The following is an 18507-nucleotide window of genomic DNA, read 5'->3' as shown; positions in this document are numbered from 1 at the left end:
TTTTCAGGAAAACCTTCCAAAGCACCATTTTTCAATTGGTGAGCACTTTTAGGGGTTGACAGTGGAGAGAGAATGAAAAACACTGCTGCATTGCATAACATTATATCCGTAAGCCACTTTGGATATGGTACAGTCAAAAATGCTTGATGCCTCATTTCAGTTACCTTCTGAAACTTGGCAGCCTTACTGTTGTGTAATTTTAACTGAGACGGAGGCATCGGAAAGGTAGAGATCAGTTCGGTAAAGATATTTAATTCTTAAAGTGAAATAGAGAATTACAGCCAAAGAATGCAATGTTGCTTTGAATTTTTTGTGATGCTGTTCCAGAGCCACTGTCCCATGGATAACGGCAAAGGGTAAGGCAAGATAGTTCAGGTTTCACCAAAGCAGACAAACTAACTAGTTGTTCCTGTTTTACTTTTGTCGTGGACGTTACAAAAATAACTAAGTAGAAGCAGTAAGAGGCTCAGAGCCGTTCCTCATGAAAATAGACTTGAGTACAGTGTGTTTCACTGAGTGTAATCACTTCTGGTAGGTCACTTTTTGCTCACTCCAGAATCTTATTTTTGCAGATGGACCAGCTGCATATCCAGTCCCGGTGCAGAACACCAAACCACTTCTTACTGTCAGCTTCACGTCAGGAGACATTAGTTTAATGAACAATTATGATGACTTGTCTCCTACTATCATCCGCTCAGGGTTGAAAGGTACAAAAGGAAGACATTTCACCCCCTTCCTATGCTTTTCTTATATTTTTAATTATGTGTCTATATGTTCATGGTTTTGGGTCAGTCTCTCCTAACCCAGTACCTCTTACCACCCAGAAGAGCTTACGGCTACAGTTATTGCCGTTATCAGCAGTGACACCTACTGGTGAAAGAGTAATGCTTGGTTAATAGATTCCTTGTTTTGGAAAAAATAGTTAAATATTTGAGATTATAGAGCAAATTGATGTTTATCTTCTTTCAGCTTAATGCATTAGTAAATTTATGGTTGTTTTTATGAATACTCACGCTACACCATGCTTCGTTTGTATCTTTAATTCATAGTGTCTCCTCCCTTGCTTTTGTTAGCCAAGTATGAATCACAGTACTGTTTTGATGTATCCTACAAATTTTAAAACTTGGTAGAATTATTAATTATAAAGTGGCAAGTTATTCTGAGAGAATAAAAATCCTATTGATTAATTACAGTACATCTTGCTAGGTGGTATTCATGTATATATGTAAAATAAGTATTCCATGCAAAATCTTTAGAGCAAAGGTTTTACAATTCTTACCTATCGAGAAGTCCCTTACTTTGCCGGTACTCTCATTACAAGTTATGGCTCTTTGCCTCGAGAAAAGTTTTGATTCACTAAGGCACAGAAGCACATACTTAAATATAAGTTCAATTGATTCTTTTTCATGTCTGCAGATAAATTAGTATTATATTACACGCAAAAAAAAATCTCAACTATGGAGTAGACCCTTAGCTGTTCTATAACAATGTGACATTGTTGGTGAAAAGTTATCCTAACACCAGCCTAATAGGGTTTTGGGTGATCCCCTGTGTAGGGGAGCCTTAGGAGGTAAAAAAATCATCTTTGAGGTTTTTATTCTACCCTAGCTTCCACTTGTCCCAACACAAGAAGCATGGCTGGGGAAATGCAGCATCCTGAGGCAACCCTGTGATGCAGAAAACTTCTTCAGCCAGTAGACACAAATAGCCTCTTGTTCTCTCTTCAGAGTTACGTGGCTATATCTTGCTGACCAAGTCTGTTCCATTTCTCTTTTCCCATTGACTTTTACTAATGGAAGAAAAACTGCTTAATCATGTCACCCTCCTCTAGCAAAATATTAATGCACAAGCTACAGTACATTTCTGTGGATCATAAACTGAACTGTGTAGTTGACATCAATAAAAGAAGAATGGGCGAACATGTTGCTGGATTGGGAGTGTGCATGAGATAGAGTAAGGTGATTGGGATATCACTGTCCGTTGTTTTGAAGTTACCCATTGTACAATAGAAAGTTTTTTACATATAGCTGTTACATAGATATATGCATTTTCCATATCTTCTTACCAGAAATATTGTCAAATGACTGTCATTTCGATGGTTATTATTGCATGCTGAGCATGTGCAAAAGCACCCAGCTCAGGGTCTCAGTCGTCTCTGACCACCTGGAATTCTACTAAAAGTGAATGATCTTCAGGATTGTGCATGAGTCTTAATTCATGTGTTTCTGTCTGAAATCTGTAATTCTTGTTTTGCGGTCTCTGTAGCAGATGCCCTTGTCTTTATGGACTTCTGAAACTACTCAATGTACGTTCAAAGCAGGCAACTGTAAAACTATTTCATACAATACTAATATATTTTTGCTGTTCTACTACCTTTGCATAGGTATTTAAAAAGCTGTCACGTTGCTGGGAATATTCATGTTAAATTGGTGTAGAACAAACTTTTGCTGTTTGATGAGAATTTGATTGCCCAGACAAAAGTTGGTCTTTTCATCCAGCTTGAATGATCCTAGATTTTGTTGACACTTCTAGTGGAGGTCCTGAACTGTTCAGTTGTGTTCTTTCTTTTTCTGTAGTTTTTAATTCAGTGATTCACAGTGTGCTACTACCTACAGAACTACTAAACTGCAGCTGCTACAGAACTAGCTTACAGCTACTACCTGCACATTTAGGGTGCTTTCCATTAAAGGTTTGTTGATATACGTGCCTCTGGTGGCTTGCAACTTTGAGGGATGACTGTGATCCACTGATTCATTTGCAGACCATTGCCCTAGATGAAACCTCCGTCTGATTTCTTGTCTCTGTGCTTGCACTGAGACCTAGTTGTCAGTCGAGCTATTGTACTTCAAGGCTCAATAGTCCTTGAGGACACAGAGCTCAGTGCAGCGTGCTGTAGAACCACACTGTCCCACTGGGACTGCTGCAGGCAACATCTAGCTGCTCTGTGCCTTTGCAGTAATCTAATTCTGGGAATTGTGAGAGAAAAAGAAAACTGCCAGGCACAGTAGCCACTTCTCTTCCTCTTGATATGGGGAACAGCTGAAAATTTTACCTGAAGACATTTACCCAAAGGAGATTGTTTTTTCTCTTTGGTAGTTCTGTAGTTAAGCCATTTACTAAAAGTGGAGTTGGTTTGCTTGCCTCATTGATTTTTAACATGTCTATCATTATACTCTCTGGAAAAGATTAATTAAATTCCATTGTAGATTACGTAGAAGGCTGAGGATTAAGAAAAAAAAAAGAGCACCACAATGCCTAGCCATGAAGAATTATCCTGAGAAACATGCATCTTGCCACTGATATGTATAGAAGTATAATCCATATGAGAAATATCATCAGAAAGGCAACAGTTGAAATAGTACAAAATCATTTTAAATTACACATAAAAGTCCCTGATGATGACAAGTTGACAACTTGAAACAATTTTGAGAACCTTTCTGCCAACTCTCATTTCTCGACTGCTTCTTCATTTGAAGACAGCTTTTCGCCCACAAATGTCTTCAAAAGGTTCTTGGCGGATTGAGCATCCCAGAGCGTGAAAGTTTTGTTTTTACCCTCACTTTGTTTCAGCACAAAATAGCTGCCTTCCACCTCTGGTTTAAGAGTAAAAAGGTTTAAAGACTAGCTCAGTATTCCTTGCACATGCAAATCTGCCTCTGAAACACAAGCAGAAACACAAAACACTGTTTTAGTGTTCTTGATGAAGTGTGACAAAGAGCTGAAGGATATAAGGGTTTGAAATTAGCATCCCGGAATTAAGCTGTGGGTGTTCCTCATTACATTCTCCTGTAGGAGAAGTAACTGATATGTATATTCATAGCCACATAAACGAGAGACTGATCAGTCCCTGTGTGATGCTGGCAAACTCCTAGACAGAGGAGTAGATTTGCACAGGTGATATGTCAAAAGAAAGCCTATGACATGGAGGCCATATATGTTTATGGTCAAAAATCCAAAAGTCTTTCAAGTTTGATGTTATAGATCTGAGTTATACGAAAAGCTACGTTCAAAGCCAATGAAAATACGAGGTGTTGCCAAACATGCTGCTTCTATGCACTGTAGCCTTCTCCAAACAGTCATTGCTACTCTCTTGGTCGGTGAGATTTATTTAAGCGTGTGTTTGCTTGATTCCCCTTACTTACCTCCAAAGATGTGCATAGGATCTTCCACATTAGTTTGAACTTCTCTAATAAGTTCCTGTACTCAGGTACAAAATTTAGCCTCTCATTTACATTCTGGACTTTCAATGGGGAGAGAGAAACTAATGTTTTTTTACACATCTTTTGCAATTGATTAAAGAAATCAGAAAAGACATTCCCAGAAGTGCATATATGGCATATATGCTCATACTTCACTGAAAGTATTGAAGTTTCTGTGCACTTAAATAACCTTTGAGAGCATGATTTAGGTTCACAAATCACCTAGGCATATCTAGAAACGCTATTCCTATTGATTCTATTAAATGATTATTGCAAATTATCTTTGATTTCAGATGTGGTGGTACAGTGGTGTACACAGGGAGATTTACTTGCGGTAGCAGGCGTGGAGAAACAAAGTCAGCTAGCTGATCTTAGCAATGGTTCCATGTTGAAAAGTGCACTTGTCAAGTTCTACAATGTGCGTGGGGAACATATCTACACTCTGGAGACACCTGTTCAGGTAAGGCATGTTTTTTAAGTAAGTTCGTAATGCTTTACTGACATGTCCCTCCCCCAGTAGGTCTTTGGTATAGACCTGCAATGCAAAAGGGCTTGCAAAATGTCCTTAGTATATTCTAAAATATGATTTACGGAAAGATGCAATATAAGTAATTATTGTTTGCATTAAGGTAGAGGTCCAAGACAACGTCTCATTCTAAGACCCACCCTGCCAGGTATTGTGCAAATGTAGAATGAGAAACAGTCTGTTCCTCAAAACCATTGCACTATGAAAGGACAAAATAGTAAAAGGAAATTCTGTTATTTTACGGGGAAGTTATTTAGCAGCAAAGACTAGATAACTCATTCAACATTGTAGCGGAGCCAAGATTTGGACTAAAATATTCCAAGTCCAGTAGCATAACCACAAGATTGTTCTCTCTTTGTTTTTATGTAATTTTCTAGTGTACAATCACATTTTCTGATGTAACATATTTCTCTTTATGACATCAGATAGAGAAGGAAGGTATTGTCCATATATGCCAGGCCTCTGAATCAGAAAGTCTTGTTTCTATTCCTGCCTTCCATACTGGCTTTCACTGTATCTTTGGTCACATTATTTGACAAGTAAATGTCAATACGCAATCTTTGTGCTGCTTCGGAGCACAAAAATGTTTCATAGGTCTTTATTGATATTTCAGAACAAAGCTGAAGGCCCACTCTACAGTTTATTTCATTTTCTGTAGAATAGAGATGACTGTAGTCTGGTTTCTGACTGTTACATAGTGAAACTTAATTTATAATGGGTTTGATATCCAAAAGTGAAGGGAAATGTTATAGATATATTTACGTAATTATGATTAATGATGATACTGTTTATTATGATTTCTCTTTCAGTACCCTGATCTGAGATGGATACAAAAGGATGACATAGTAAACCAGCTGCTAAGCTTTTGTGTTTGCTCATATGTAGCACTAACCTGTGCTTATTAATGCCAGCATTTTAATTTAGATAGAATTCTTTAGTTTTGTAATATAAAAAATAATGTTCTCTAAAGCCAATCTAAATATATGGAGAGGCATCTAATGCTGATTTAGGTATCTAAAGGCCTTACCTATACGCACAGCTTTTTTGTCTTAAACGTAGCCACTTAAGCAAAGTAGCACAGTTCTTTGTGTATCAGTTCTGGCAAAAACATATTTGTATCAGCGTTGCTTATTTCCCAGACCAGGTAAAACAAACTACAGTCACCACATTGTGTTGTTTCAGTACCACAGTACAACATGTCCATGTTACGTGTTCAATCCATATAACACTCTGGAAAAATCAAGATGTTCTTTGAGCAGTTGGAACTGAAGGAGTCTGATTGCCTTAAGATTTACGTCTACAAAGGCTCATCTCTTACTGCTTTCTTCCCTGCTTTGTTCCTAATAACATCAAATTTTCTTTCACTTAAATACCTTAATTTCTTCAAGTTCTCCCTATACCTCCTCAACTTCTTTTCAGATTTTCAGTTTGTCTTCTTTCTCCTTTTACTTAATCAGCTGGGAGGAAGTCAGCACATGTTGTGGCTGACACGAGGGCTAATTATTCAGCCATTGAATGGGTGCTTATAGACCAACTGAGAGGTCATACAGAACAGGTAACTGCCAAGGTCGTTCTGCAGTATTTGTCATAGTGAAAATATTAACATGAGCCCCGTCCTCTTTCTGGCTGCTAGTTGCCACTAAGCTTGTAGCTTTTTAGTGTCGTGGAGATTCCTTCGCCCTGTGTCAGCTTCAAATGGAATTGGCCTACAGCTTCATAAGTTGCTAAGCAAGGATGAAAGCGAGGGAGGGGGAGCAGCAACTAGCAATTAATAGCAAAATCACTGAGTCTCATTTCCTTAGCGAACAAGGCTAAAAATAACATTCAGGCTGATATATTTATATTAATATAACAGCTGTATGTATAAGCCTGCCTAAAATTAGAAAAATTAGAGCCAGCCCTCTTCTCTCATTAATTAATGTTTAATTCTCTTTTTTTAATTCAGATTTACGCGTTTAAATTCAGATTTACTCCGCTGCAGGAGTTGGTGAGGAGGTTTCTCAGAAAGGCACCTGTATGTGCTCATGTGGACATTATGCTTCTGTGTATTTGAATGCTGGTCTAACAATATTACCAGCTAAGTAACAGTTATACCAGAACATTGCAAAGCATTTGGTTTACTAACGATATCAAATTTGAAATTGCTGTTACAAAAAAAAATTGCTAGTAGCTTCTGTTACTGTGCTCCAGTGATGCATGTCCAAAGATGACAGTGTGAGTCAGTGGTCCCAGTAGTTTGTCTGATGATAAATTCATCAGAGTAAATTCATTAATTTTCTTTAAAACGGCAGTCAGCCCTGTAATTGGATTTTATAAAATCCATCACTGGTTATTGAAAGCAAATGGAAGAGAATTTCCGCATCTCAAACTCTTCTACTGAAACTATTTCTTCTGAAGCACACACATGTGTGACTGGAAAGGTGCATTGTATGAGTATTGTTGCTAATATAAAGGTCAAAAAAGTAAAGCAACACTAAACACAGAAAATAACAGATTACTGGTGCAGAACTGATTTTCTGTGTGGTCCTCTGTTGCAATCCTTTGATAAAGCAGACGTCTGAAATTTTTATTAGTAAAATACACTCAGCTGTTTATGCTGTCTGTATATCCTGAGCGTCTTGGTAGGGTATTTAGGAAAAAATGAATTTTATTGAATTGTTTATAACAAAACTCAATCTAAAACTGATGTAGGATTTACATGCAACTTGGCTGGAATGTTACTTAACATAAAGTCACTGCAAACCACAAGGCAGAACAGAATTGGGTAATGCAGTTTACTCATCTTGTCGTGGTTGCCTTCAAGGTGTTTTGTATGCCGCCTTCTCCTCCAGCTTTAGTATGTTTTTGGCATCTTATATATCACTTGATTAACTCTCTTAAGCTCTTCCCATCAGTGTAGGATTTTATGAATCATAAACCTACTTTGCTGACGATAAAACCCTAAACAGGGAAATTGCACTTATTTAGAAGTATCCAATTGAACACAGTAGCTTTGTATGAAAAATAACATTCATAAGCAGAATGATAGAGTTAGCATAGTGTAACAATCTCTCTCATTCACTGCTCTGTGGCTTCAGCCTGCCACCTTGAAATTCTACCAAAATATGTTTACAGAATATAGTGGAAAGAGCTGAAAAACATTGGTAAAGGCTGGGCAAATCAAGAACTGCTTCGCAGAATCAGACTTCTTTGAACCCTGAAAGACTGATGAAGAACTTTCTGAAGGGACTTCAGAAAGTCACACCAGACTTTACTTTATTGGGAGCAGTTATATGAAAAATGGGTCCATGCTGTGACTGCAAAGAGTCAATACCGATTATTTATTTTACACAAAGAGCATATCTTAAAAGCTGCCAATCAGCTGCTAATTATTCAGAAAAGACTATCAATTTCTGTAAACCTTCTCACTTACTGTCCTCCCCCTTTGTGTTCAGAAAGACCAACCTGATCAACCAAAAATATGCCCAGTTCTTTCAGCTGGCATTTTTTTGTAATGGTCCTGCTTTCCCAGCATCTAAAAATGCTATAAAAGCAGCAGGCTTCCCTGTCCGTCGTAATTTTTTTGTTGAAATTTTTATTACTTGTTAAATCCTCATCACCTTTCCCTGGCTTTAATCTGAGATGAGAATTATAATAATTGAACTCATTCAAGGCTTTTTTATGGTCTTGCTAAAATTGTTTGCTGGAAGTGCTGCAACCCAATTCTGTCACTTCAGAATTTCTTGTTTGTTATGCAGGTGGGTCTTTATTGTATCAACTATACCTGCTGTCAACTATAAAGCTCTCTTCTGAGTGGATACAGTTGCTTCGTATCTTCCCATTTGGACTTGAAACAGAGGAGCCTCCTGCAGCCTCACTTCAGAATTGCCTGTCTGCCGACTTTACCCAATCTGTGAAATTATTCTGGCTTTTGGCTCAGATGTGTTGCTTACATGTTGATTCCGTCTGTGGTTTTTGTAATGTCTTTCTTATATGTCCCAGAGAGGACGAGGGGAGCAAGAAAGTGGACTCAGAAATCCTGATGCTGATCTCATCTATACACCTGTAATCCTTGAGTAAATTTACATTAGCTTACGATTTTATGCCCCTGTATAGCTGAGGTAAGAACAGATTCAAACCTAAAGTGCAGTGAAGAAGAAAGAACTGAGTTCAGTGAGTGCCAGAATCAGTTGTTGTATATACAGCAAAGTTAGATGCATGTTTCCTTACGGGTAGGCAGAAAAGCTGCAATCACTTTTTTCTCAGTGTAATATTTTTAAACCCTGATTCGAAGTGGTGAAGCAAAGACTAAGTCTTCATGGGAGAGACTTCTGAGAGCCTTTGAGAGCAAGACCCACCTGCTCTAAACATGTTGGCAAGCAGCAGAAGTCTTCACAGCATTTGAAAGGCAACTTCTGTGCTATAAAAGTCCTGGCATCTGAGCAGATAAATTTAAGACCAGGCCAGTCAGAAACCTGGTAATTGTATAAAATCCACTTTACTAAGGCCCGAGGAGGAGGATGGAATTTTAGGTTGAATTCAGATCTAAAGGACATTGAAAAAAGAGACTGTCTTTTATGTTACCCAGCTGAGCTGACCTTGCGTACTTTGTCTTCATTCACTCCACATATAGCGTTCAGGTTTGTTGCCCCTGAATTAATGTCGCCTTTCATTTGTATCCCCTGAAATTGATGCTATTTAGCTGTTATTGGATGACACCGAAGCTTCCAGTAGAGTTTATATCCAGAAAGAGCAACAATTTAGAATTAGCTACTCAAGCATCTTTTTGGACATTAATAAAAGCCTTGATATTCTCAGGTTAGATCATGAGAACCGCTGTTAGCCTCAGACTGCCGCAGAAATGGATCATGACCAGGAATCTTGAGAACTTGTCATGATTGCAAAATGGAGTCTATCTTTCTACACTTATCTAGGAAAAGACTCATTCTGTTAAAATGGAATCTCATCATTATATTGAGAACTGAAAAAAAAACCCAGCTTACTGTAGAAAGAGAGGCATAAGAAACAAATCTGCATATCAAATAGGAGTTTGCTGCATAGAAAATCATCAGTATAATTTCTGACCACCTCACAGTCTTTATTACTTTTATCCTCACCAACTCTCTTATTACTCTCCACTGTAAATACGAGGAATAGGAGAATGAAGAAGTTACGTGACTTTGCAACACGTTACTTATGGACTCTATGGCAGTACGGAGATGTGCAGTCCAAACTCACAAGAGGCAGGTGGGCTCTCCAGCCATTGTACCTTCCAGCTTCTCTCAGAAAAAAGCAGAGGGAAAGACAGACTGTGTATCGGTACAACAGCAGTCTTAAATGAAAGAAAGCAGGCAACATATGTCATTTAGAGTTTTTACTCATGCATACCATTCACTAGGTACTATTTTGCAATTGGGTTCTCTCTCCTGAGGGACTAAAGTCAAAAAATGTTGCTGGACTTTCTACCCTGAAATACCATTTTATGTTTATTTTCATAACCAGTGGGACTTTCAGTCCCAGTAGTCAAGGAATTAGTGCAAGCCGCAGACGAGCCCTAGGGCTCAGGATTTCTGAGCGCAAGGCAAGTATTAAGAAGCGTAGCCTGCACTGTGTTTTCAATGACTGAACAGTATGCAGGTGATGAAAGATACATAAATTATGTTGTTCTCTTGTAAGAAAGAAGGATGAGTGGCTTGCAACAAGCAACCAGAGAGTGCTAGCTTGAGCAGGAGTATCTAGTTCTGCATGCTTTTCTAAGAGGAGTACACATCCCAGCTGGGGCATACAGAATAGAGTTAGGCATATCTGACTTTCAAGCCCACTCTGAAAAAAATGGCAAAAGAATGCCTTGTTAGCCAGTTTCTGAGATGTGTTTATAGTCAGTATTTTTCCTGATAAAACTTCTCATTTTTGGCCTTTAGGATATTATTTTAATATATAATGGTCAGAGAACTGAATCCTTTCTATGTTTGTATAGTAGTTCAGTTTGGCCTCCATGTTTGCATTTAAGCCCTGGAATTCATTCATTCATAAACAAGTTGTTGTGAGATCTTTCAAAACCTGATGGAATTTTTGTTTGGAAAGAGAGATTAAAAGTCACAGAATTTGTAGCTGCGTTTCCTTATTCCTAGTAGGCAAAAACAAGTATTCAAATACGAAAAATAAAATTGTGTCTTCTGTGCTAGTATCTTCTTGTTCATTTTTTAACAAGTACAGTATAATGTACGTAAAGTTTATGGGGTATCAAAAGCTTCTTTCCTTCTATTTTTTTGCTAAAATTATACAAAATACGGGGATTGCTTTATGAGGAGCAATACTTTTGCATTGGACATTGTAGGTCAATAGTTTTTCCTCAGCAGCATTTAGAAGGAACACAGTGGGCCAGCTCATAACTGACTTGCTGCAGCGTTTGATCTATATCCTTGCGCTTCAAGGGGAAGAGTGAGAAGGGCAGTTACTGAGAAATATTATTGGCGCAGTGCATTTAAAGGTCAGGTCAAATATGGCAATTGGGTGATCTTTTATTTCCCCCAAGCCTGTAATGATGAGCTAATTTTCCCTGAACCTCATTTTAAATCCTAGCTCTTCCCTGTGAATGAAGTGTTGCTGGACATTACACTTGAAGAGCACTACGGAACTGACCATGCCGTAGAAACGCTGTCCCAGAAAACTGCCAGCAAGGCATGTCTGGTGAATCAGTAAGCAAATACAAACCGACACAGCACAAGTGCTGTTCGGTGAGATTGGGAGTGTTGAGATTAAAATGCGTGAGGTGTGTGCGGAGAGCATTGCGAGCCATTTAATGGGATAAGGAGACTATACAAATGGAAGAGTATAAATGCTGTGATCTACAAACAGTACATCACTGTAGGTGTTATGTATGTTGTGTGTGTATTTAAATGTGTATCCACTCATACATGTGTTGTTTACATAAAATACATAAACAGGATGTAAGGGAGACAGACACTGAAAAGCTAGAAAATGGCTGAATTAAGGTTGCATGTTGGGAAGCTGAGATTAAATCATGCAGTGAGACAGTGTCTTCTGTCTTCTGACTTTTTACTCTTCCTCAGTCCTACAGTGCTTTATTGCCAGAGGTCCCATCCAGCATTTCAAAGCTTCTCAAAAAACATATTCCTAAGGAATATGTTTAAGATGCAAAGTTTCTTGCTCTGGTACTGTCTGCACCTCTGCTCTTCTCTGCATGCAGCAGTAACCTGTGGACAGAAATGGTTTCATTTAGCTCCATTAAATGGATGAGCACAGGGCGATCTGGATGTGGTGTAATGGATTGTTATAGCTGGAATATTAGACTTTGTAATCTCTTCTGGCATTAAACTCTGCAATAAACAAACATTTTGATTCTAAGCCACACATTTGTTTATTCCTTCACCTTCTTTATAGATATACTTTAGTTGAGGCAACGTGAAAGGAAGGAGGTGGTTTGGAACCACAGTGATCAGGTAGATAGCTCTGCCCATGCTGCAGTTCACTCCTTGAGGCAATCAGGGTCACAGCTACGTGTGCCTTTCTTAGGCTGTCGTATAGTATGGCAGCGCCTAACCTTTGTCAATGCCTTTTCAGTTCTGTTGATTTTACCAGCAGTATGAACTGTCTCATTGCTCTGAGACAGTATGAGGGTGAAGCCGTGCTCTCATGTCATGAAAATATCCATCAGTAAGGAACACTGTATGTGTTCTCTCATCAAATCCCCAATAAGCACTTCGAAATCTACTCTATAAACTTACCGCACAAGAGTTTTCTAATTTATATATACTTTGAGTATGTAAAATTAAGTCAGATTCAGGACTGACTAAGACTGTCCCACAGAAGTGATTGTTACAAGCTATGTAGTAATTATTGATGATACATGAGGGATTTCTCGGTTCTTTTGAAGTTCTCCACTACAAAATGCCTTTAGCAATTACCGTGAAAATCATAATGTTTGCAGGTTGCAGCTTTCCATTTGCATATCAGTCAGCCTGAAGGTTTGTACCACCATGGAAGTGTGTGTGTGTATATGTTGCCTAGATGTAATGAAAAAGAAAACTCTTCATTCCTCCCACTTTAAAACCAATATTTTCCTTGAAACTTAGATTAGGATAAGATGACATAGCAGAGAAAATGCTTTTTCCGAGAAAGTTGTTTCATCCTACCCTTAATCTTGATGATAGACATTGATATAGTGTCATGCAGCTGCATTTTCCTTTATATCATTCACAGAAAAACATCGTGTCCCAGTTTCTCGTCTTTAAACATTTTGAACTTGTAATTGAAAGGAAAGCTTTTTTCCCAGAATATATTAGTAACTTCTGGGCTGATCTAACCCAGATATGTGGGAACCATGCTATACCAGAAAGGAGTGGTTAAAGATTACTGAGGGTGTGTTGACCTTTATTTTCTGTATGGTTAATTCTTGTTTGGTGCATCTTGTGAAAGACTCAGACATTCCAAAGTGATCCTGACCTTTCAGTCATATGGACCATAACTTAGCTAAAGAACACTTTTACTTAAACCTTTGAGTGTCAAGGATTGTGAAAAGACGGGAGCACTTCACAGGAAGGAGTAAACATTTTGTAGTACACTGGTTACAGCCTGTTATGCAGTGTTCTTTATGGAGTGAGAGTTCCTTCCTTACCATGTGTTATTTATTTGTATAGAGATAGCAGCTATGGGATTGAGAGTCCATATACTGTGTGTGTTTGGGGGATATACATATATATATATGTATGTGGCAAAAAGATGCTTTGTAACATAGAAAGGAAGAGTTGACAGGCAGATGCAGCTAACACTCATGAAGGGCAAAAGTAAATAGTGATAGGGCTATAAGAGGTCACAACACACTGATGCTTTGCATAAAAAAGACTTTAGGAAGAGAGTTTAGAGAGCCCCTTGTGAGGACAATTTGCCATCTGAGATAAAGATAAAAGCTGTTTGTGCAACAGCTTTAGTGATGAAGATCAACTTGCTTCTTGAAGCTTGAGTTTACCCTTATCGTAGCATGCATAGCCCTTAAAGCTGATGCTTATAAAAGTATCCAGTCTGTTCAGTTTTTAATCAGGCTGTTATTTGATGCCTGCAACAGAGAAAGCAAATGACACATTGTCTGAAAAGTCATTCCTTTTAATTGTTCTAAATTGGTGTGCCACCCACTATTATCACATGAGCTCTTGATATTCATGCAGCAGGGACTAATGTGCAAAGGAGGGCCTTTGAGCTGGTTTTTGCTATACTGCTCAGAGTTCAAACACTTCATACCAGTCACCTCTGACTCTTTCTTTTTGTGTTTGCTGTTGTGAATTTCGACATTTATGAGTGTAGAGAGACAGATGACTAAAAGGCCATTCTTCATTTTGTTCATGCTGATCCTTTACAGTTCACTTCCTCTGAGAATGTTTCAAAGTAGACACTGTGCTGTGGAAGGCTCAGGCTTGGAACTGCAAAATGAGAGCCAACTGGATTTTTTCCACTGGTTCACTAAGTGACTCTGGCCAAATAATTTAACTTTTCATTTGTAAAATGCAAGCCCTTAGTAGGGGATTAAAATTGATTAAATGACTGGAAAAATGATCTGAACTGGACATCGAAAGATTCTGCTCTTTAACACTATATGACTTGAAAGTCACTTGTCCTCTTAGTGCTTCATTTTCCCCATCTCGGCAATTCAAGAGACAATTACTTGCGTGAAGAGCTTTAAGGCTGGTGGGTAAAAAGCACTGCATAAATATGAACCACTGTTACTGATAATTTCAGAGGTTCACATTCGTCTCCCTTCTTGTGGGCAATAGCATGCCCTTTTAAGTTTCTGGAAGACTTAGGGTAACATGACTGGTGCTGAATTTATATGCTATACAATTGCACGGAAGAAAGTACATGCTCTTTTAAAGCTGTGGCCTCTTCCTTTTCCTGCAGCGTCCTATCATCTCGATCTGTTGGGGTCACAGGGACTCACGCCTGCTGATGGCTTCTGGACCTGCACTGTATGTTGTCAGAGTAGAGCACAGGGTCTCCAGTCTGCAGCTTCTATGCCAGCAAACCATCGCTAGCTGTCTGCGGGATGACAAGGATATCAGCAAACTCACCCTGCCTCCTCGGCTCTGCTCATACCTCACCACTGCCTTTATACCAACAATCAAGGTAAAAGGAAACAGAGTGAGTGTTGGGGGGTGGGGGTGGGGGAACTGCTGCTTGATTTCTCCCCATGCTGCTCCCAAATGATAATGGATAAAATCCTGGCCCTGCATAAATAAGGTTAAAAGAGCTTGGTTAAGGGTTACTCGTAGTCTCATCAAGAGCCCAGCATTCTACCCACTGACTTCCAGCTAAGAAAGAGGAATAAAAAAGATGTACTCTGTCTAGGAGGGGGAGAAAAAGGATTTATTTGATGCCTATTAAAGCTGAAAAGAAGGCCTACACATCCTGATCTGCATTCTTCTATGGGGTGGCCTGTCTAAGAACATCCCAAGGGTAAAATACACTTGTGACTCACAAAGACTTCTGAAGAAGCTTGTGCTGATGGTAATACTGTGTCATGGTAAAGCTACTGCTTCCCTGCTTGTTACCTGAGTCCTTATACTGCCAGGATAGTTATGCTTAAGAGCTATGGCTGTTAGAATTATTGCCCAAATATTTTTATTGATTCTCGGTTCTGCCAGCCTCACTGCTCCAGCAGTGCTATGGGAAAATGAACGAGATATCGTGCCTTTGCCCGTACCGCTAGTATAGCTGCTTGCAGGAGCATCTGCTCATCCCCATTGTTTTGTATTTTTGCCCCCAGTCACACCTCAGGATTTCAGAGCTCTTCATCATGGCCCAGAATCAGAGCATTAGCTAGTAAATGCCCTACTGTCCAATATATTTTTTTGTATTATGTATTTTTTGTGTATGTGTTACAACATTCTCTTGAGCCAGTTTCAGTTCCTTGCTAAAACATTATAGATGTGAAGACACTGATTTGAAATCTGTGGAGTTGGCCCAGCTTAAGTGAAGGGCAATTATGCCCATAATATAATGATTCAACACAGTTACATTTGGGTATCACTAATAAGGCAATTTGTGCAGCTGAGAAACATTTCATTTGCCAGTGCAGAGTAAATGCCTGTTGTAACTGTAACTCCTCAGTCTCCAAAGGTGCAAAGTGTATAATAGACCAGCGGTTCTCAAATTTTTTAGCGTGTCTCCTCCTCCCCAGGCTGCTTTCCATGTTATCCCAGGCCCTCTCCTCCTGTTGGCTGTCGGGGAGGACAGGGAGGGGAGGTTGCCTCTGTGCAGCCAGGGGAGCAGGGCGAGGGATCCTGGCACGGAAGAAGAAAGCAGTTGGCCGTGTTAGGTGCTGAGTGAGGGCTCGGAGCCAGGACAGACATCAGAGGGGCAGAGGGATATGGGATCACATCCATATTGACAGCCCCTCTGTCCCCTCCCAGAGGGGATGCTGGGCTGGGAAGCAGTTGCCAGGCTGAGAGGCCAAAGCAGGGTTTCCAGAAGCCACATGTCCCTGCTGTTTCATGGGTGTTTCTAGAGCCTTCTCAGCACAGCTTCATATTTTATCCGGTGGCTCTTCCCCAGCCACCTACGCCCACCCACGTCTGCTACGCCTCCAGGGCCTGGCAAGGCACTCTTCCCTGGATATATTCCTTTTCCCCCTCTAGCTTGAGGAGCACTCCGACTGCATTATACATCACTACTCATCCCATACTCCAGGCTAAGGAGGCTTCTTTTTTTTTCCTACTTTTTTTTTGCCTCTGTGTTTTCGTTTTGAAAGAAACTGTGTGGACTTATACATATTAATAGTATTTGTGTCGTACAGGCTATATTGTGCTAAACAAAAGCATTCTAGCTGCTTTAGGCCTGTGCTCTGCATGGATTAATACAGCCTGCTGAGACACAGGACAAAGTAACCTACACTGAGCTCTGTGCTCATATTTCTCTACACTACACTGGGCCTTGCAGTGCAAATATGCTCTCAGCCAGGATGGCTCATGTCTTTGGAGGTGAGTGGAGTGGTTTAAGAGGTGCAGACTTTTTTTCAGAGCTTTTTTCATCATCATGTAGAAAGATAGCACGCACCAGTGCTGGCCAGGACTGGGAGCACGATTGGCAAAGTTCACTTACGAGGCCAGCAGGAAGCAAGATATGCTGGGACTTGGACTCAACCACATTAGTTAAAATAGAAGTCTGTGACAGACCAGGGATTTGAATACAAATTTCTTGCATAACTCAACGCTCTAACTGCAAGTCCAACTTCCTCTCTGATGTTACTACTTTTACTATTCTGTGTACAGCTGTTTTGACCTAACTAAATAATATGCAGCTATTCTCCCTTGCATGTGGGTTGTGCATTTACTCACACAGTAACCTGCACTAATCCTGACCTGTTAAGTTAGAGCTGGATTCAAATTCAGTTAGTTGGGTTGGGATTAAGTAGCCACAGGAAAAAAACCAATAACCTGTAGGAACCTTTTTTTTTCCTCCCTTCATTCAATTAAGCCTCCTATCCCAGATCCAAACAATATGAGAGATTTTGTCAGCTACCCAACAGCTGGCAACGAACGGCTTCACTGCACTATGAAGCGGACGGAGGATGATCCGGAGGTCGGTGGTCCATGTTATACTCTGTACTTGGAATACCTTGGGGGGTTGGTGCCCATACTGAAAGGACGTCGTATCAGCAAGTTGCGGCCAGAGTTTGTCATCATGGATCCTAAAACAGATGGAAAAGCAGGTAGAAGTGATGTGTAGCTCTGTATAAAAATGATTTAGAAGTATGCTAGATCTTAAATCCCAACGAGTTACTGAAAATCTCTATATGCAAAATGAAAGATGGTATCTGAAATGATTTTTCTGATGTGAAAAACTCTGTAGCATAACCTAGATTCAGGCCTCTGAAATTTTACCACAATGTCTTCTGTTTTACAAAAAGGAACTTCTTATGTTTTGAATGGTGGGGAATAGATTGCTAATTAGCGGAAAACACTCCTTAGTCTCAATTTTGAAGCCACTTGAATGCTATTCACCCCACTGAACGCTGTTCACTTGAGTTCAGGCCATTGGAAATTTTGAGTTTATACTAGGCTGGGTGAAGAACAGTTAATTTTCTCTGCACAGTTTTATCTCAGCTGCTGCCTGGAGATCAGGTGGATCAAGTTTATGCTTCTGATGACTGAGAGTTGTAATTGGATCAGTTTTCTGAAGCAGCACTTATATTTTTTGGGGCCTGTCTTGATAGATGAAATCTATGGAAACAGCTTGATTTCCACTGTGATTGACAGCTGCAACTGCTCTGACTCCAGTGATATCGAACTGAGTGATGACTGGGCAGCAAAGAAATCTCCTAAAATCAGCCGAGCTAGCAAATCACCCAAACTCCCCAGGTAATCATTTCTTAGAGATTTCTTCTTTCTCCCCTAGATTTTCTTCCTTTCTTTTTCCTCTTTCCCTCTTTCTTTCTTTTTAAACCCTGTCTTGACACCTCATAAAATTAAAAGCACACTTTTATAGGCAGTAATTTACTTGGGCAAACTGCAAATTTTCAAGAGGGTTGGCCTTTTTTCCCTGTGAGGAGCAGCACTGGAGACTTTCTGTAGCCTTTAAAATCGTCTTCCATATTTAGTTGCAGTAATACTGTGGGCAAAATCCCAGATTTGGTCTATCTCTTATGGCAGCTCATCAGCCCAGAATAAATTAAGGGCATGGTCCACAAAAACCAAGTAACGTTATTTGTATGAGACTCTGTAGTTCAGTCTTTGGTCGGCTGTTTTTCCTCTCCTAGTTACATACGGAATAGTATGCAAATTTTTTTGATCT

General features: G+C 39.6%; 1 protein-coding gene across 5 annotated transcripts in view; it reads left to right on the top strand.

Moving 5' to 3' along the window:
* TULP4 (TUB like protein 4) overlaps positions 1–18507 on the top strand; it is a 170402-nt gene that overhangs the window by 127827 nt on the left and 24068 nt on the right. For all 5 annotated transcript variants that reach the window (XM_068938592.1, XM_068938593.1, XM_068938595.1 and 2 more), the window contains 5 exons: positions 573–707; positions 4493–4659; positions 14617–14841; positions 17191–17425; positions 17930–18074. In XM_068938592.1, the coding sequence (XP_068794693.1) occupies positions 573–707; positions 4493–4659; positions 14617–14841; positions 17191–17425; positions 17930–18074 (907 nt within the window). The remainder of the gene's footprint in view (positions 1–572; positions 708–4492; positions 4660–14616; positions 14842–17190; positions 17426–17929; positions 18075–18507) is intronic.

The sequence above is a fragment of the Struthio camelus genome, chromosome 3, assembly GCF_040807025.1.
Source record: "Struthio camelus isolate bStrCam1 chromosome 3, bStrCam1.hap1, whole genome shotgun sequence".
Classification (NCBI taxonomy): Eukaryota; Metazoa; Chordata; class Aves; order Struthioniformes; family Struthionidae; genus Struthio; species Struthio camelus.
The sequence above is the reverse complement of the archived record's forward strand: the minus strand, read 5'-3'. Positions and strand labels throughout refer to the sequence as shown.